Raw genomic sequence first — 18,237 nt, forward strand, 5'->3', positions numbered from 1 at the left:
ACCATGGTCCTCAGTGGTGAGAGCATCTGAACTCCATGACACTTCTCTTCTGGTTTTCTGGATCTCACCATCTCCCTTGTTGTGGTCCTTCTTCTTCTCTGTGGTGGAACGAACCTCAGACTAGGGAGAAATATACTTTAGGTTCCAGGTCCAGTCTGTCATTGGCTACCTTCCTTCGTGATCTTGGCAAACTTTTGGCCGCTCGGGGCCTCAGTTATCTCATCTGTAAAGTGGGAGAATTAACAATAGGTCCCCATTATTTGCCTTCCAGGGCTTTAGTCAGAATCAAATGCAAACAGGGTTTTGTAAACTGTAAAATAAAACACACACACACACACACACACACACACACACACTCACACACTAACAGGAGTTAAAGAAGGCAGAGGAGGGGAATGCTTGTGTGATTTTTCTGGTTTCTGGTTTTGACTTGCCTTCTTGTCTGTGAGTCTGGGTTGTTTGCAACACAGGGTAGCTGCAGTGGTGTTCCTTGGGCCTCGTTTCTACAGCTCAAACTCTAAATGCTACAGATGCCTGGCCTCTAGGCCTTTAGACTTCCCCATGGACATCCAATGCCCATGCATAGGTCAGGATGGGTATAGACACTGCTGTGGTTCTTCTGATGCCTGGGGTGTCTGATTAATCACTGATGCAAGCCCTCCAACCTGCTGACTTCCAGTGCCCCTTGCTGCCAGGCTCCCATCAAAGGGGTTTCCAGGAAGCATTTGGTCCAGCAGAGGAGTCCAGCCCATGAGTTCCCGGAGGTAGAAAAACCATCCAGAAAATTGCTGCTTCTCTCCTCTGGCTAAGAGTGGGGAGGGGCCAGCACGCTCTGGGGTCAGTCACTCCTGCCAATCATAGGACCCATCCCCAGCTCCTGTGCCTCCTGCCGACCAGGTCGGTCTCTCCCTCCACATCCATATATTCTGAAGACGTCCCTATAGGTTACGTTTGTGTTGAGTCCGGGACCTGCGCTCACTGCCTGCCTCACTGCCGTTAGCTGAATGATTCCCCCACACCCTTGTGTGTACAACACATAAACGGAGCTTTTAAAATTTTTCTTTAAGTTTAGTTTTTTCCAGGCCTCCATTCTATCACAAAGTAATTTTGCCATTTTCACGGACAACTCAGAAGCTCCCAAGTTGAGGGCAGTCAGTTCAGGGTTTTCTCCTTCTCCTCCCTCTCCTTGGGATGACTTTAGGTTTGGCAGCTTGGGGTACAGAGAGAGGCTCCTGGCTCTTGGGAGGCGCTCCGTCTTATGCTGGTCTAGTCCAGCGTATCTTCTTCCTGTCTAGTCCTAAGTGTGGCCTTCCCTCCGTAGTGGCTTCTGTGGAAGCCTCTTTATTCCTCTCTGGTCCTGCCCCCATGGTCCTTGCATGCCACATCTACCAAGCCTCGGGCCTCTCTCTGTCCTGTGGAAAGTCTTGGCTTCTCCATCAGAACTCGGGGGCCTGTGTTAGACCCACCTTTGGGGCTGTCTGTGCCACACCGTGTGTAGATGGCAGATGGCATTCTCTTTTCAGCGTGCTATCTCCCAGGACAAGAAATCCAGAGCCCTCCACTCTCAGGTCCTCACCCCTCCCCGGAGTCCTGCCACCACCGTTCCATGGCTCTGCTGTGGGCATAGTACTCACCAGTGTCTGCTGTCGTCCTCTCCTCTCCAGTGTCTAATACTTGTTTGTGATAAAAAATGCTCCACAAATAGAATAGAAAGGAATTTCCTCAGCCTGGTGCAGGGTATCTATGAAAAGTCCACAGCCAACATCACACTCAGTGGTAAAAGGCTAGATGCTTTCCCACCAAGATCAGGAACAAGACAAGGATGTCTGCTCTTGCCACTTTTATTCAACATTGTATGGTGGTTCTATCCAGGATCATTAAGCATGAAATGAAATAAAAGGCATCAAAGTTGGAAAAGGAGAACTAAACCACCTCCCGTGCAGATGATAGGATTTTGTACATAGAAAACCGTAAGGAATCCATTGAAAAAATATTAAAACCAATAACCATGTTCAGCAAGATTTTAGGATACAAGGTCAATGACAGAAGTCCGTGGTATTTCTATGCCCTAACAATAAACATTCCAACAATGAAATTAAGAAAACAATTCCATTTGTAATACCACCTGAAAGATGAAATAACTAGGCATATTTTAGCAGAAAAAGTGTAAGACTTACACACTGAAAACTACAAAACCTTGCTGAAAAAATTTTAAAGATCTAGGTAAATGGGAAAGTATTCGATGTCATGGGCCAGAAGACTAAATATTGTTAAGATATTAAGACTCCCCTAATTGTTCTGCAGGTGTAGTTTAACCCCTCCCATAATCTCACCTGGCTTTTTTGGGGGGGGGGGAAAGGGGGTGCATAATAAAGCTAGTCCTAAAATTCATATGGAAATGCAGAGGACTGAGAATAGCTGAAATGCACTTGACAATAAGATTGGAAGACCAACACTTCCCTAAGACTACAGTAATCAAGAGAGTGTAGTTCTGGCATTATGATAGATGTGTACATCAATGGGATACAAGTGAGAGTCCGGAAAGAAACCCTTAGATTTATGATCAATTGATTTTTCCCAAGGGTGCCAAGACAATTCAATGAAGAAAAGAATAGTCTTTTCAGTGAGTGGTATTGGGACAACTGTACATCCACATACAAAAAAAAAAAATTTAATTGGACCCTTACTGCACACAATATATGAAAATTAACTCAAGATGGGTCACAGACCTAGATGTGAGAGTTAAAGCTATAAAACTCATGGAAGGAAATATAGTAATAAATCTTTATGACCTTGCATTTAGCAAAGGTTTCTTAGAATACCAAAAGCGTAAGTGACAAAATCAAATATAGACAAATTGGGCTACAATTAAAAACGTTTGTTGCTACAAATGATACCATCATTAAAATAAAACAACCACCCGCAAAATGGGAGAAAATATTGCAGATCTTAATTCAGATAAGGGACTTATTTCCAAAACATATAAACAACTCTTAAATTTAACAATAAAAAGCAAGTAACCCAATATAAACATGGGCCAAGTATTTAAATAGACATTTCTCCCACGAAGATATACAAGTGGCCAGGGAGCATATGAAAAGATGTGTCTGTAGTTATTAGGGAAATGTAAATCAAAGCCATGATAAGATATCACCTTATAGATGCAGGGAAGGCGATCGTTGAAAAGATAGAAAATAGCCAGTATTGACAAGGATGTGGAGAAATTGGAACCCTCACACCCCGCTGCTGGAAATGTCAAATGGTGCAGCCACTTTGGAAAACAGTTTGGTAGTTTTACCATATTACCAGTCAGAATTACCATATGACCTAACAGTTCCACTCCTAGGTGCCCACAAGAAATGAAAACATACGGAGTCACCAAAGCCTTTACATGAATATTCATAGCAGCATTATTCATAATGGCCAAAACGTGGAATCAACCCAAACGTCTGTCAACTAACGAGTGGATCAATAAAATGCAGTGTATCCACACAACAGAATATTATTTAGCAATAAGGAAACGAAGTATTAATATATGCTATGACATGAATGAAAACATCATACGAAGTGAAAGGAGCCATTTAGAGAAGAACACATATGATTCCATTTATAGGAAAAATCCAGAAGAGGCAAATTCACAGAGAAGAAAGATTGTTAGTTGATTAGGCCCGAAGAAGGGAGAATGGAGAATGGCCGCTAATGAGTGCAGGGTTTTTTTGGGGGGTGATGAAAGTATGCTGGAATTAGACAGCGGTGATGGTCACACAGCCCTGTAACTACACTACAAACCGCTGAAATGTACACTTTAAGTGGGTGAGTGGCCTTATGTTTCTGCCGAGGGCTCCCTTTGCAGAGGAAGAGAGGCCTTGGTCTGGGGTAGGTGAGGAAAGCAGGCTAGGAATGGAATGGAACAGTTGAGCCTTCTTCACAGTATCTTCCTGCTTCAAATTGGTTGGATGTGCAAATAAAGAGACGGATGGATGGGGACTGGTCAAGACCAGTAACCTCTGGGCTTAGTTTCGTCAGCATCAGTGTGCCCTGGACTAGAATACTCTGGAAACAACTCTGCCTGGGCCCGGCCAACCTGGACAAGGCTACTGGCGCTGTGGAGAGCTTCCATACTCCTGTCGGTTAGATGTAAATATGGCCCTAGAGTTCAGTTACCTGAGTGGGAACCTTGGCTTCACTTCTTTTGAGCAGCATGCCTTGGACGAGTTATACTAACCTCTCTGGTCCTCAGTTTCCCCATCTGTGCGCTAGGAATAATTATATACAATAATTCTACATCTACCTCACGAGGTTCTTTCAAAGATCCAACTAGATATTCCACAAAACATGCTTGGCCGAGTGCTTGGTACATTCAATACATATTCGTTCTTCTTTCTCCAAGGTGCTTTTTAGATAAATCTCAACTCTCCTGACACAGGCAGGAGAGTAATTATTGTGCACTTCATCACAGGCCCTGAGAACTCTAGGTTGAGCTTGTCTGCAGGGGTGTATCCTGTGGGTTATATGACTTTTGCAGAACAGCTGAGGGAAACCACCAAGTTACACTGGTGACTAATCTGGGACACTGGGCTGCCGCTCATCTCTCTGCCCGTCTTCTCCGGCAGCCGATTGTTCTGAAACCATCTCCAACCACCAGCGTCTGTCTGTCCTTGCTATGATCCCTGTGTGGGGCAAGCACTGGTGACGTGGCAGCTCTCAGTGCTGCAGGCTGTAAACCACAGCGTGTGACTTATGTCTGAGGCCATTCAGAAAACGCAGGTGGAGGAGACGAGAGAAGGCCCTGTGGCCAAGGCCCATGTGGCGGCCCTCCAGGGAGCTACAGGACCCTCTGTCCCTCCTGGAGATGCCCCGACTGGCTCCAGATAAGCCCTTGGGAAAGAGTGCCCCCTATACGTGGGGCCAGAGCTACGGAAGTATCACAATTCTGAAATCCAAACGGCTCTGAAAGCCCAAGATTTGTTGAGACGCATTTCGCTGCCAAACCTGACGGCTTTGAGTACTCCTGTGTGTTGTTTTGTTTGTTTGTTTGTTCGTTTTGCAGAATATTAATGTATTTAATTGCAAAATCCTGCCCCAGGTCCTGGGTGTTAGGTAACATATGGCTCATGAGCTATGGGTTCCCCATCTAGAAGGCCAAACAGTTTAATTTCTGAAAATGATCTGGTCCTCAGGTGTTGGGATAAGGGCATGTGGTCCCAAATTATTATGAATCTATTTTACCCTCAGACTGTAGTCAGAGGAAACACACCTGCTATACACAGCATAAGAAAAGAACAGAGAGGAGAGAGCCTTGGGTTTCTCCAGTTCTCACCAGCTGCAGGGCCCTGGGAATGTCTTTAACCACTCTGAGCCTCGATTTCCTTGCTTATATAACAGAAACAATAATCCCTACCTCCTGTGGTTATTAGGGGATTAAATGAGATAATGCATGCTTAGCACATACAGAGTAAGGGCTTAGTAATTGATTACAGGCTTAATATTAATAGATAATGATATATGTATTACCTGGATGGACTCTTTTCCTCAGTGCCATGTGCACAGGCGTCCACAGACCAGCTAGGGAGCCAGGCCAGACAACTGCACCTGGACGCTGTGCTCAGTGTATGGGAGGGGGATCCCAGTTTTGGGAACCCTGTACAGGAAGGGGGGTGAGGCGCTGAGGACACTTAGTGCCCAGAACTTCCGGTCTTAGAGAGGAAATTATGTGGAGGATATTGGAATACGCTACTAAAAAACAGTAATAACGGTTGGATGCTTGGGTGGTTCAGTCTGTTAAGAGTCTGACCCTTGGTTTTGGCTGAGGTCATGATCTCACGGTTGGTGAGTTCGAGCCCCACATTGGGCTCTGCGTGGTCAGTGAGGAGCCTGCTTGGGATTCTGTCTCTCCCTCTTTCTCTGCCCCTCCCCCACTGGTTCTCTCTCTCTCTCTCTCTCTCTCAATAAACAAACAAACTTAAAAAAAAAACAGTAATAATGGAACATGAAGTCTCATACCCACTCTTACAGAGATGATCAGAAATCCTCTTTGGCAGAATCCGTGCCCCAGTGCTGCCTACCCCCCCACCAGTGCTACATGATGCTGCTCACTTATCTGGGGAAGCAGAGGGGTCAACAAGATGTGATGACTATTTGTCTCAGGGTCTGTGTCCCCTATAACATGTTGGCAGCCTTCAGCACTGAGGACAAAGGCTAAACCAGTGGTCTCCTTCTGAGAGCCTCTTGACCGCGAAATCTGACTTTTGGCCCTTTCATATGCATGCCACTATAAGGAAATCATTGAGAAACTTTTCTTTCTGTGCAAAGTAAAATAATTATAATTGGATGTCCACAAATAATTATGATTGTGTACGCACCATTTCTGCAGCCCAGAAGATAGCAGAATGGCTCAGCTGACCTTAGGCACTCCTCGCTAAAACCGCCGCATCTGCCCCAGGCAGGAGGGGCTCAGCCGCAGGTGCAGGACCGAATTTGTGGCACTCCATCGCTAAAAGGTTTGCACAACTCCGGGGACCGGGGCTACTTAGAGTATCAGAGAATCTCACCTTTGGCCAAGGGCTGTTTAAAGTGCAGATCACATCTGATATTGCTTGACGTTGTGACTGATGAAAGGCCGAGCAGAGCTCTTTGAGGAACCTTTGATGCTCTGAACTTTCCATATTATTGTGGTCAGAGGTACTCAAGGATGGCTTAGCTCAATGGGGTGGGGGGGACGATTCTAATTTTGACCGTACCTGGAAAAAATACTCCCCACGGGAGATTCTTCCCCAATCCTCTCACCCGTCAGGTAGCGGGGGAGAGGGCGATTGTGATTGTCAGACCATCCCAGTCCAAGACCTAACCCGGCCTCCCCCAGAATGCATCACACACAGCTGGCAGGCGGCTCCCTCCCCAGGGGCCAGATCGTGTGAACCCCAAGCTTGGAGGCTGCCTGGAGCGTGTTTCTGGATACCATCTCTTCTCCAGGTGAGCACTTTCCTGACCTACAGACCAGTTCATACTCTGCTTTGGCGTCTCAAAGGGCTTTCGTTCCCTCGGCCAATATTTATGGAGTGCCAGCTCTGGTAGAGGGGTGGTGCGGGCTCGGGAGAGGCAACCGGGATTCAACAGTGGGCTAGCAAAGCTCTCCACCCTCGGGGAGCTGCCCTTTGAGCAGGGAGAGACAACGAACGGGGTAAAGTCATAAGTGGGAGGGCATCTTAGAAGGTAGTGAGTACTGTGGAACAGAAGACAGGCTCTGGGGTACTGGCGCAGGGGGCAGGTTGAATATTAAGGTAAGATGGATAATACATTAGGGTCCTTCAGAGAAATAGAACCAATAGGCTGAATAGATAGAGGGATAGATAGATATACAGATAGATAAGAAGAATTTGGCTCGTGGGATTGAGGCGGCTGAACTGCCCCAAGAGCTGCTGTCTGCAGTCTGGAGGCCCAGGAAAACAGCTGGGGTGGTGATACGCGTCCACAGGACTGAGAGGCAGGAAGCTGCTGTGTTTTAAGTCCCAGTCCGAGTATAGAAGAATGTCCCAGCTCAAGCTGTCAGACAGAGAGCCAATTCTTCCCCTGCCTCTTCAGGGCCTCGGTGGGATTGAATGAGGCCCACCCACACTGGGCAGAGCTTTTCAGTCTACCAATTCGGATGCTCATCTCATCCAGAAACGCCCTCCAGACACACCCCAAAGCAATGTTTAGCCAAATATCTGGGCGCCCTGCGGGCTGGTCAAGCTGACATGTAGAATTTGCCATCAGAGACAGCCACACTGTAAGCCAAGCCAACAACCTGGTTCAGGGATCCCTTGGGTAGACCCCCCACTAGGCTCCGCACGTCAGCCGGGCACTCCGCCTGGCTGGTGGCGGGTTCTTACCTGAAGGTCTTTGGCAAGTGAACAGGTGACTGTATTGATCCCAAGCTTTCTGGGCTTTGGGCTCTAAGTCAGGAGGTCTGCTCCCCGGGTCTTCCCCTGGCTGAGCTTCAAGTACTTTCTTCTGTTCTGGGTGTACGTGCCTACATTCCTGGGTAGGCTCCTGCCTCCTGGCCTTACCACACTGCCTTCTCCCATTTCAGGGACGCAGGTGGCTCCTCAGGACCCCAAACTCCCTGGCAGTGCCCAGGGAGCATCCTTCCCCCAGCGCCCACACACAGGGTGCCTCAGGCGTGCCTTCAGCCTCCCTAACAGCAATGGTCAGACTGTCCCCACATACCCTTCACAACTGTGCTTTCTCTGTCCCCAGGCACAGCTAGTGGGACTTCCAGTCTGTTTAGGGTAACGGGTCTTAGTACAGGAGCCTTTGACCCATTCAGTCCCTTGACGGAGTTTGCAGGGTTTTTTTTTAACTTTATTTATTTTGAGAGACAGAGAAAGTGGGGGAAGGGCAGAGAGAGAGAGAGAGAGAGAGAGAGAGAGAGAGAGAGAGAGAGAGACAGAATCCGAAGCAGGGTCCAGGCTCTGAGCTGTCAGCACAGAGCCCGACGCAGGGCTCAAACTCACAAACTGTGAGATCACCACCTGAGCCGAAGTCAGATGCCTGACCGACTGAGCCACCCAGGTGCCCCTGTAGCTTGCTTTCTTCTGAGCAGCAAGGAGTGAATAAACACCTAGCGACCAGACTGTGTTCTTTTTCTTCATATATATTTATTCCAAAATACAGAAATAATTTTAAACACATTATTACAACTGAATTTGATTCATCATGGCTTTACTAAATGTTTTTACCTGCCCCAACTCAAAGAGGAGGCTTTTAAATTCAATAAATAGCATAAATAATATTTCATCTTCATACTGTGCCTTTCACCCTTTCTTTCTGTAAAATTTCCTGGAGACTCTTCAGGAACGTCAGCACGTTGCCTGTTGCAGTTTGGTTACACGGCTGTTCACAGGAAAAAAACTGTGGGGAGAAAAGTTAATGGAGTGACTAAAAGAGTGTGGACCAGGAACCACCCTGCCTGCAGCCCTGTGAGAGGCAGGGTAGGGGTGCAGTGGGGTGGGGTGTGCACACAGCAAGGGCTTGAGACATAGAGCAAATGCATGGGGAGGTCCAGAGCTAGCATGTCATGTAGACCGTGTAGATGGCTGACTTTGTGCTACCATTTCAGGGGTGCCCCCCACCCCCACCTATCGAATAATCCTAAATCTCACTAGAGGGAACCTTTTCTCAGGAATCTTTGAATCCTAACGTTTTATTATCCTTTTTTGGTCGTCCTTCCAAGGTCACTGAAGAGCTCTATGGCCGAGAATGGGAATTTGGCATCAGGTAGACCAGAGTTCCCATCTCAACTCTGCCACTGCTTAAGTATCCAGCCTTAGGCAAGTTAGTTAACCTCTCGGAGCATCTGTTTCCTTGGAATGAGGTGAGGGTGGTAAATGATAATTGCAACAATTGTTACTGAAATGCTATTGTCATGAAACAGTATATATTAAGCATTTAGAACTACAAGCTGTTGATGGTAAGTAACTCAGCTGAGTAGCTGGGTGAAGGCTGTTAGCCTTCTGAGGACACACATGGATTTGCTAATTCCCAAAGAGTTCACGTCCTCCCTTCCCTCCAGGGACCAGGGCACATGCAGAAAAAGAGAACATACTGATGGGCACTTAAGGCAAATGGCAAGCCTCCATCTGGATTTGAGTGCTCCTTCCTTTAAATACCTTCTTAGCCAGTCGGAAAAAAAAAATCTTCTTTTTACAGGCCACAACACCCACTGGGTTAACAAATGGACAGCTCTGATTCTCTAGATCTCAGCTTCTTATTACAATCAGGACCGATTCTTTCATTATTCAATAGGTGGAAAGAAGTAAACGGCAACATGGGTGTGTTTTTTAAGCCAGGGGGAATTACAGGGCTATAGGGGCAGATCTCACTTTAATTTTGTCATTCTGAGTACATTTCTTACAGGTCTCGTATTGGCCTCGAACTACCAATTCCAACTTTATCGCCGTTTCTCATTTAGCTAGAGTCGTCATGGACCTTCACATAAAAAGAACTAACCAGAGCGGAAGACACGGAAAAACAAATTCACCTGGCACTTGCTGCTCTTTAGGTCTTTGACGTTTCTTTTTAGTCGGTTGAAGATCAGAGGGAAACTTGTTTGCACCGTGGAGTTGGTCATCTGGGACAGCCCTTCCTGGAAGCACGGTGTGGTGCAGTCGTCCTGGTCAATGAAAAGAATTTACTAAAAGAAACACCTTGAGGACCACTTTGAGAAGAACCACAAAGAGCTTGCTTTCAGACACTACCTTAATTTAACCAACGTAACCTAAAATGGTATTATTTTTAGACAGGTCCCTCTCCCCATGTAGGAAAGGACTTTCAGCATTTCAAGTCAAGGCCATTTTTCCACAGTGTCACTGCCTGGAGATTTCCAGTATGTTCCAGCAGAGGAACACAAAGCCGATGGACTCTGGAAAACAGCTCGTTCTAGTCTCCGTTGCAACCGATGTTCCTGGGCTCCGTGTCTTGTAATAGTAGGTTCCCAAGGAGAAAGAAAGGAAAAGTTTTCTCACACCAGTCTGATGGCATGAGTCAGTTGAATACAGCCAGTGTTTCAGCAGTAGCTAAAATCACGGACCATAAACTGAAGGGTGGGACTGGGCTATAAATGCATGGTTCCTCCTCAGAAGGCCCCCTTGCCTAGTCTCGTGTAATGGATGCAGCCTGATGGGGTGTGATATCTGACCCCAGCGAGGATGACAAGTTCAGATTCTCCCAGGCCTTGCTTGGGACGATAATAATACAGGAGGCACCTTCCTCCTCCCCTGAACCAGAAAATTCCTGCCTCGCTTACTCTTTGTGAAAGTAGGGAATCACCTTCTGGAAGTGCTTTTCGTTTTCTCTCTACCTTAGACACCCTGTCCTCCCAGCATTCAAACCATGAGAGGGCCACCCCAAATCAGCTAAAAAGATAGGAAGGGAGGAGTGAGGGAGAAGGTATAGCACCCAGAGAGGTTTTGTTATAGGAAAGAAAAAAAGTTATTTTACTTCCTTGTTGTGCAACCCTTGAGTTTTAGGAAATAAATTAGTAAGCAGTACGATATAAGCTATATCGTTTGTTACATTCTCAGCTCCAGTTTGATTTAATTGTGCACATGGCCACTAATCTAAGAAGACATACAAGATTCTTTTTAAAGTATTGAATAGTGTTCAAACTTCCCAAAGGGCATAAAAGCAGACCAAATACAATGTATACTAGTGATGTATCTAGTATAGAATTCAAGGGCCTGGTTTTAAAAGGAAATCCTGAACTGTAACAATTGCAATTAAGCAACATTTTCTTATTTCAAATATCAAGTCGAGCAATTTATTTTTACTTGAAAACTTTTTAAAATTACACCGTCAAGATTATATTGTTTTACTGTACTTACAGAAGGAATGGGCAGACACAAACAATCGGTCACCTGCAAAAGAATAATCCCAGGGTGAAGATTCCAGATGCAAACATTAAAATAGGTTTGGAAAGTTCTTAAAAGAGCATTTACTCACGTTGGTGCCACAGTCACATTTTGAAGGTGGATGTTCCTAAAGTAAATAGAAAAACAAGAACCCATAATGGGTGGTGTGCTTTTCATCCTTTTGTTTCACCTACATTTTTTTGTTTCTTTGTCTCTTCTTTTTTTAAGTGAGAGCGAGAGAGGCAGAGGGAGAGGGAGAGTCTTAAGCAGGCCCCACGCCCAGCACAGAGCCTGATGCAGGGCTTGATCCCACGATCATGACCTGAGCCGACATCGAGAGTAGGACATACAACCGACTGAGCCACCCAGGGGCCCCTCACTTAAACTTTCAAGAGTTCCCTTTCCCACTGGCGCCCCCCTCTGCAGCTTACCTGCAGTTTGTTAATGAGGTACGTGACATCTTGGATCCCTGACAAGGTCGAACACCTCTGGCTGGCCACAGAGCAGAGAAGGAGGGCAGAGGCAAGGACCACGGACAGGAGCATCTTGACTTGGAGCTGCAGGGTGGCTTGTAGTTGCCTTGAAATCGAGTCGTATTTAAAGCTCCCTCTTGCAAACCTGGAAAAACCCTGACATCAAACTGATACCAGGTGCCCACTTCTTCTATGTAAGTTTGGGCCACTTGACATTGAAAAATACATATATACATTGAACTGAGTCACTTGGCAAAGACTATGTTATACTGTGCTAGGAAATATCATTCCCCAGAAAAGATGCTTTTCAAAATTTGGGTACTGAGATGCTGTAGGAAAAGTTAAAGATCTAAAAACCATAATTTTTTTTTTAAGGCAGATATTCTAGTTGTGAGAGTTAGAATACTTTCCATGAAAGCCCAGGTCTGTATTTTCCCCTTTTTACTTTATTGGAAATGCTGATATAATAGCCAGTCACAGGTATTATAATGAAGGGGCCAGGGAGGGGGCGGGAGGGTGAGAAATCATGCAGGAGAGCTGCTCTGCTGGGGTTTTTGCAAGCTCAAGCTCGATGAAGTCACTGCAACTTTAATCTTACTACATTTTATTCTCAAATCTTAACAGCGTTTTTCATGCCTGGGGCCAGATTCTCCACCTAGCACAAGGCATTTTTGTGCCAGTATCTCTTTCAACAGGTGTCTGAAGGAGGGAACTCTTCAACTGTACCAGCAAGAATGTAGCCACAGTGTCTGTTAAGATTGGTCTTGAGGATTCCTTAGTGTCTGTAGGGAACTTATGTCACCCTGCGCAGCTGTCAAGTCAAAACTCGGTGCTTGAGATAGGATAACGTCTCACCTGTATTGAGCGCTTACAGCATACCAGCCACAGTTTTCAGCTCTTTACGGGAATTGCGTCATGTAGTACCTACAGCCACCAAATGAGGTAGGTACTAATTTGCCATTCCCATTTCTTCATATCTTAGATTAGAACACTGTCTGTATCTTAGCTTCCCAGCCCTTGGATGAAGCTGTTCTTAACCACTGTGAGCCAGAAAGATGTCTCACTGTAGCCCTATAAGTATTATGGTTATTCCCATTCTTTTGTAGATGGGGAAATTGAGGCACAGAGATGCAAGTAATTCGCCCAAAGCCACACAGCTAGGAAGAAAAAACAAAACAAAACAAAACAAAACAAAACAAAACAAAACAAAACAAAACAAAACACTGTATTCAAATCAGAACTCTGGCTCCCAGCTTCAGCTGCTCCCCTACTTCTCTGTTTTTTGCCTGCCTCTCCCCCTGGGATATATGCCCCGTATGGGTCTGGTTCACCCTCATATCCTCAGCCCTTGGAAAACTCCTTGAGGAGCAGTGAGCTATCACTAAATGCCTCTTGAATCAAAACGTGAATGTGAAAGGCAGTTTTTGAAGTAGTAAGACAGGTACTCAAAAACTATGATCGTGTAAGGTTACAAATCTAGTTTCTGGGCGTGTATGTGGAGGTGTGTGGGCTTAAGAAAATTTATCTTCTACACGCTAGAGGCTGAAAAAGTGGGGATTCTCTGGCTTAGCATTTTGAGCCATACTAGCAAGTGGGACACACTCGTAAGATTTTCTCACCACTGCTGGAAGAGTATATGGTAATATTGCTTTTCTCATTGCATGCTGTTCCTTAGGAGCGGTATTGGACTATGGGGAAAGGGGGTGTCTTGGTAGCAAAGAAGGTAAAAAAAATGGCTTCTTGCTAACTTCCCCAGATCCTCCTGCAGCTTGGCCTCCATGCCTGCCCTGTGTATGCACCAAGGAGACGTTTCAAAGGCCTGCCAGCCTGTGCCGAATACTTTCATGCCAGAGTCTGGTAGTGATGCCCTTTTCTTGCCAATAGAAGCTCGATTAGTTCAGGATGGCAATGAACCCAGCCAAACACCCACTTTTTCAGTCACTCTGCTGCACTGCTGCAGGTGGCCATGTGACGTGTTCTGATGGTTGCAACGTCTGTAGAATTCATTTGCTTTTCCGGTAACAGGAGACAAAAGTAGCTGACACCCGTCGTTACCACCTTATTGCGATCTGAGCGTGAATGTGCTAGCAAGAGCTTCGGAAGCGATCTTCTAACCATGCAGGGATGGACCAGAGAACTGTAGCAATAACAACTCTAACGTTTTACATAAATGGGAAAAAGTCCTGAAAAACAAAAATAAAACCATGAAAGCGACGATAGAAAGTAACAGTAAGAATACCAAAGTGAGGGGCGCCTGGGTGGCGCAGTTAGTTAAGCGTCCGACTTCAGCTCAGGTCACAATCTTGCGGCCCGTGAGTTCGAGCCCCGCGTCAGGCTCTGGGCTGATGGCTCGGAGCCTGGAGCCTGTTTCCGATTCTGTGTCTCCCTCTCTCTCTGCCCCTCCCCCGTTCATGCTCTGTCTCTCTCTGTCCCAAAAATAAATAAACGTTGAAAAAAAAATTAAAAAAAAAAAAAAAAGAATACCAAAGTGGTACTAAGTTCCAGCTGGATATCACTGCCTGCTGAAGACCATGCATCTTGACGCTCAGGAAAAATGGAAATTAGCATGTGCTAGAGTCATTGCAATCTGCATGTTGCTGTCTTGTGTCTCTTCCTCCAAGCGGGACTGAGTTCCAGGAGAACTGATAGGATGTCAGACTCTGCTTCATTATTGTATTCCCAGGGCACAGTCCATACTCAGTGCTCAGGAATTGCTGGTTAAGTGAATGAATGACGAATAGCTGTCCTTTTCTTAAAATGTATTAAATGTATGGGGCGCCTGGGTGGCGCAGTCGGTTAAGCGTCCGACTTCAGCCAGGTCACGATCTCGCGGTCCGTGAGTTCGAGCCCCGCGTCGGGCTCTGGGCTGATGGCTCAGAGCCTGGAGCCTGCTTCCGATTCTGTGTCTCCCTCTCTCTCTGCCCCTCCCCCGTTCATGCTCTGTCTCTCTTTGTCCCAAAAATAAATAAACGTTGAAAAAAAAATTAAAAAAAAAAAATGTATGTGATTTGTGAAATGACCAAGATGTGTTCCCAGTGGATCAGTAACAAAGAACAGAAAGAGCCTTTACAAAACCTGAGCAAGGAAAGCATTTGAAGAGTAAGCAATGAACAAAATACACCCTCCTGCAATGCAGTCCCTTCAGAACTTTGAAGAGTTCTTCAAGCTCTTCTCCCTTTCAGTTCTCTTAGCAACTGCACGAAGAAGGCAGGACAGGTGAAGGAACTCCGAGTCTGTACAGGATGAAACAGGGAGAGAGAGAGAGGTAGGTGATTGTTCTTTGCAATTCTTTTCTATCTTCCCAGCCACTTCAGTTATAAAAATGAAAAGAATTAAGAATATTTAAATGGCAGCTCTGTATTTTAAAACCCTGTTAAAACAGCAGATGTTTATCTAGGCAAAGTCTACAGCTTTTGAGGTTTAGCTTCTAGGATTTATTGCGATACCGGAATGTGAGTATGCAAATGATCTCCTGCAGAGGAAATACACCAAGCTCAGAAATGAACTACTCGCTTGTTTTAAATATCAAGAAGATTGGAGAGTGGGATGCTTACCAAGATGTAGCGTAGATAACATATTTTACAATAAATGACAAAAGACAATACTCCACCATTTATTTTGTTTCAAAGATAAAGTTTGACATTTTTATTTTGTGATTAAACACCCATGTGTCAGGGATTATTTCTCTAATAAAACAAAAATGGTTATTTGTTCTAGGAAGCCACAGCATGAAATGACACACACAAAAAGACACTAAATTTCTAAGTAAAACCCATTCTGTCTTTTCTTCTGAATAGCCAAGAGATAACGTTATGAGAATCTTTGAGCACTAATTTCTTAATCAAATAGTTCTTTCCAAGTCATTATTTCCCAACCAACTGTGAGGGGCAAGCCTCGCTGGGTGCACTGTTATCCCTACTGGGGTTTCTCCCCCCGGAAGGGGGATTTCTACGTGGGAGCTCTGCACCTCTCCTTTTGCAGCTCCTAAGCAAATTCCGGGGCCATGGACCTGGGGCCCTGTGCTTCCCGTTTAGCTTCCATGAAGTTTCCAGAGTTACAAGATGCAGGCTCCACTCCTCTCAGCCCCCACCCCTTCTACACTGCTACTCCTCACCAAAGGTGACTGACGACCCGGGATATCCTCGTAAAAGGAATTTTTACATTCTCCCACTGATACAGCCCTTTGTGGCCTGAAACCTGACCCTGTGTTTCTTAAGAGTCTGTGGGACCCCACCCCCGCTTTGCTGTGGACACTTTACTGGTGTTCATCTACTAAAGAAAGGTATGAAAGGGGCGCCTGGGTGGCTCCGTCTGTTGCGCGTTCGACTGTCGCTCAGGTCACCATCTCATCATTGGTGAGTTCGAGCCCCGCGTCGGGCTCTGTGCTGACAGCTCAGAGCCTGGAGCCTGCTTCGGATTCTGTGTCTCCCTCTCTCTCTCAAAAATAAACATTAAAAAATAATAATAATAAAAAATTTAAAAAAAGGATGAGAACTCCTGTTTTGGGCCACATTGGGGAAGGCACTACCATTTGTTGAACCCTTACTATATGCAAGGCAATATATTAAACACCTCATATGTATTAACGCACTCAGCCCTCTCCAGTCTTTATTAGCCTCACTTTATAGATGTTGAAGCTCAGGAAATTGAAGCTCAGGAGGGCTAAGAGGGTCCCCTTAATCACACAGCTAACAATTTGAACTGGATTTATCTAATCCTAGAGCCTGTGCTCTCATGGCCTATGCCATATATCAATCTGTATTTCTGCTGACCCACCTATACGGCATTGTTCTGGGTACCTGTCGTAACTTGAAGGGAAACTTTCACAATGTCCAGAGCACTTGATGCCCTGCGAATGAAGGGGAGGATGTCCTCAAATTCCTTGCAGCAGGAACCCACTTAGGTGGCACCAAAGTTGACTTCCAAGTGGAACAGTGCATTTGCAATAGGAAAAGTTACAACATCTATGTCATGAATCTGAAGAGAACCTGGGAGGTTTCTACTAGCAGCTTGTGCCATTGGTGCCATTGACAACCCGGCTGATGTCAGAGTCCTGTCCTCCCAGAATACTGACCAGCAAGCTATCCTCAAGTTTGCTGCTGCCACTGGAGCCACTCCTGGTGCTGGTCACTTTGCTCCTGGAACCTTCACCAATGATCCCGGGGGTGACCTCAGCCCCACCCCAGATCCAGGAGCCATGGCTTCGGGCGCCTAGTGACCCCGGGGGTGACCTCAGCCTCACCCAGATCCAGGAGCCATGGCTTCGGGCGCCTAGTGACCCCGGGGGTGACCTCAGCCTCACCCAGATCCAGGAGCCATGGCTTCGGGCGCCTAGTGACCCCGGGGGTGACCCCAGCCTCTGATGGAGGCCTCTTATGTTAACCTGTCTACCCTCACTCTGTGTAACACAGACTCTCCTCTGCCATCCCCTGCAGCAACCAGGCTGCTGCCTCAGCGGCTCTGACGCGGTGGATGCTGGCGCAGGCAGTTCTGCGCATGTGCGGCGCTCTTCCCCAGGAACTGGCGAGAGGTCACGCCTAACCCAGACCGCTAGGAGGTCCCTGGAGGGGAAGAACAGGCCGCTGCTGACAGGGATTGACCTGGGAGGCACGTCAGGGTGCATGGACTGCTCCAGTGCCCCAATTTACTGCTTCTCACCCCCACACGGCAGGCTGGTCTGAAGGTGAGCGGTGCCTGGGTGCTGGTGCAGCCCACCCCGCGGAAGCCTGGGTGCCCCCCTCCCCCCGCCGCCACTGAGGACTGGCCCGCGGTTAATGCGTGGGAGCAACCACTGAGTGGTCTTAAGCTGTTTTTTCCAGACTCTTAAGTAGAAAACGGAAATAAGCTTGATGGAAAACGAGGTTTCTTTAAAAAAAAAAAAATTGCCGAATGAATTGAGTTCTGATAAACTTGTCCAGAAGACGTGCATCTGATGGCTTTGGGGCGGTAATTTTTTGGAATTTTATGCTTTTTTCTTTTTAGTGCTATTTTAGGTTTTCTCCTTCTTAGTTTTCTATGTGTGGTTTCCTGGAAAATGATCCCTGAATAATGCTAACAAAGTAGTAAGATTGTGCATTTTACCCACATTTTCTCTTTGATGAAACTTGTAAGAAATGTGTATATTTGATTATTTTCAGATATTTAGGTTATGCTTTTTATTGGTCATTTCTGGATATGATTTTCCTCATCTTTCCAATTTGGCATTTTATGCACGTGCATTCCTTCTTAGGTGATTTGGATTTCCTAGATTGTTTTTTATTTTTATTTTTTAGTATTATCTGTGCCCAACGTGGGGCTCGAACTCATGACCCCGAGATCAAGCGTCGCATGCTCTACTGACTGACCCAGTCAGGCCACCCCTAGATTTATCTTCT

At 46.2% G+C, this 18,237-nt stretch overlaps 1 protein-coding gene and 1 pseudogene across 1 annotated transcript; one reads left to right on the forward strand and one right to left on the reverse strand.

Annotated features, from left to right (window-relative positions):
* Window positions 1-8,490: 8,490 nt before the first annotated feature.
* Window positions 8,491-12,327, reverse strand: IL9 (interleukin 9). Its single transcript, XM_003980893.4, has 5 exons — window positions 11,822-12,327; window positions 11,482-11,517; window positions 11,364-11,396; window positions 10,022-10,153; window positions 8,491-8,892 (listed from the first exon to the last, which is right to left on the reverse strand). Exons 1-5 carry the CDS (start codon window positions 11,933-11,935, stop codon window positions 8,782-8,784), a joined length of 426 nt encoding a protein of 141 aa, XP_003980942.1. The 5' UTR covers window positions 11,936-12,327; the 3' UTR covers window positions 8,491-8,781.
* A 4,270-nt stretch (window positions 12,328-16,597) lies between these two features.
* On the forward strand, window positions 16,598-17,620 carry LOC123379024 (annotated as a pseudogene).
* Window positions 17,621-18,237: the final 617 nt, after the last annotated feature.

The sequence above is a fragment of the Felis catus genome, chromosome A1 (assembly GCF_018350175.1).
Source record: "Felis catus isolate Fca126 chromosome A1, F.catus_Fca126_mat1.0, whole genome shotgun sequence".
In the NCBI taxonomy this organism is placed as follows: Eukaryota; Metazoa; Chordata; class Mammalia; order Carnivora; family Felidae; genus Felis; species Felis catus.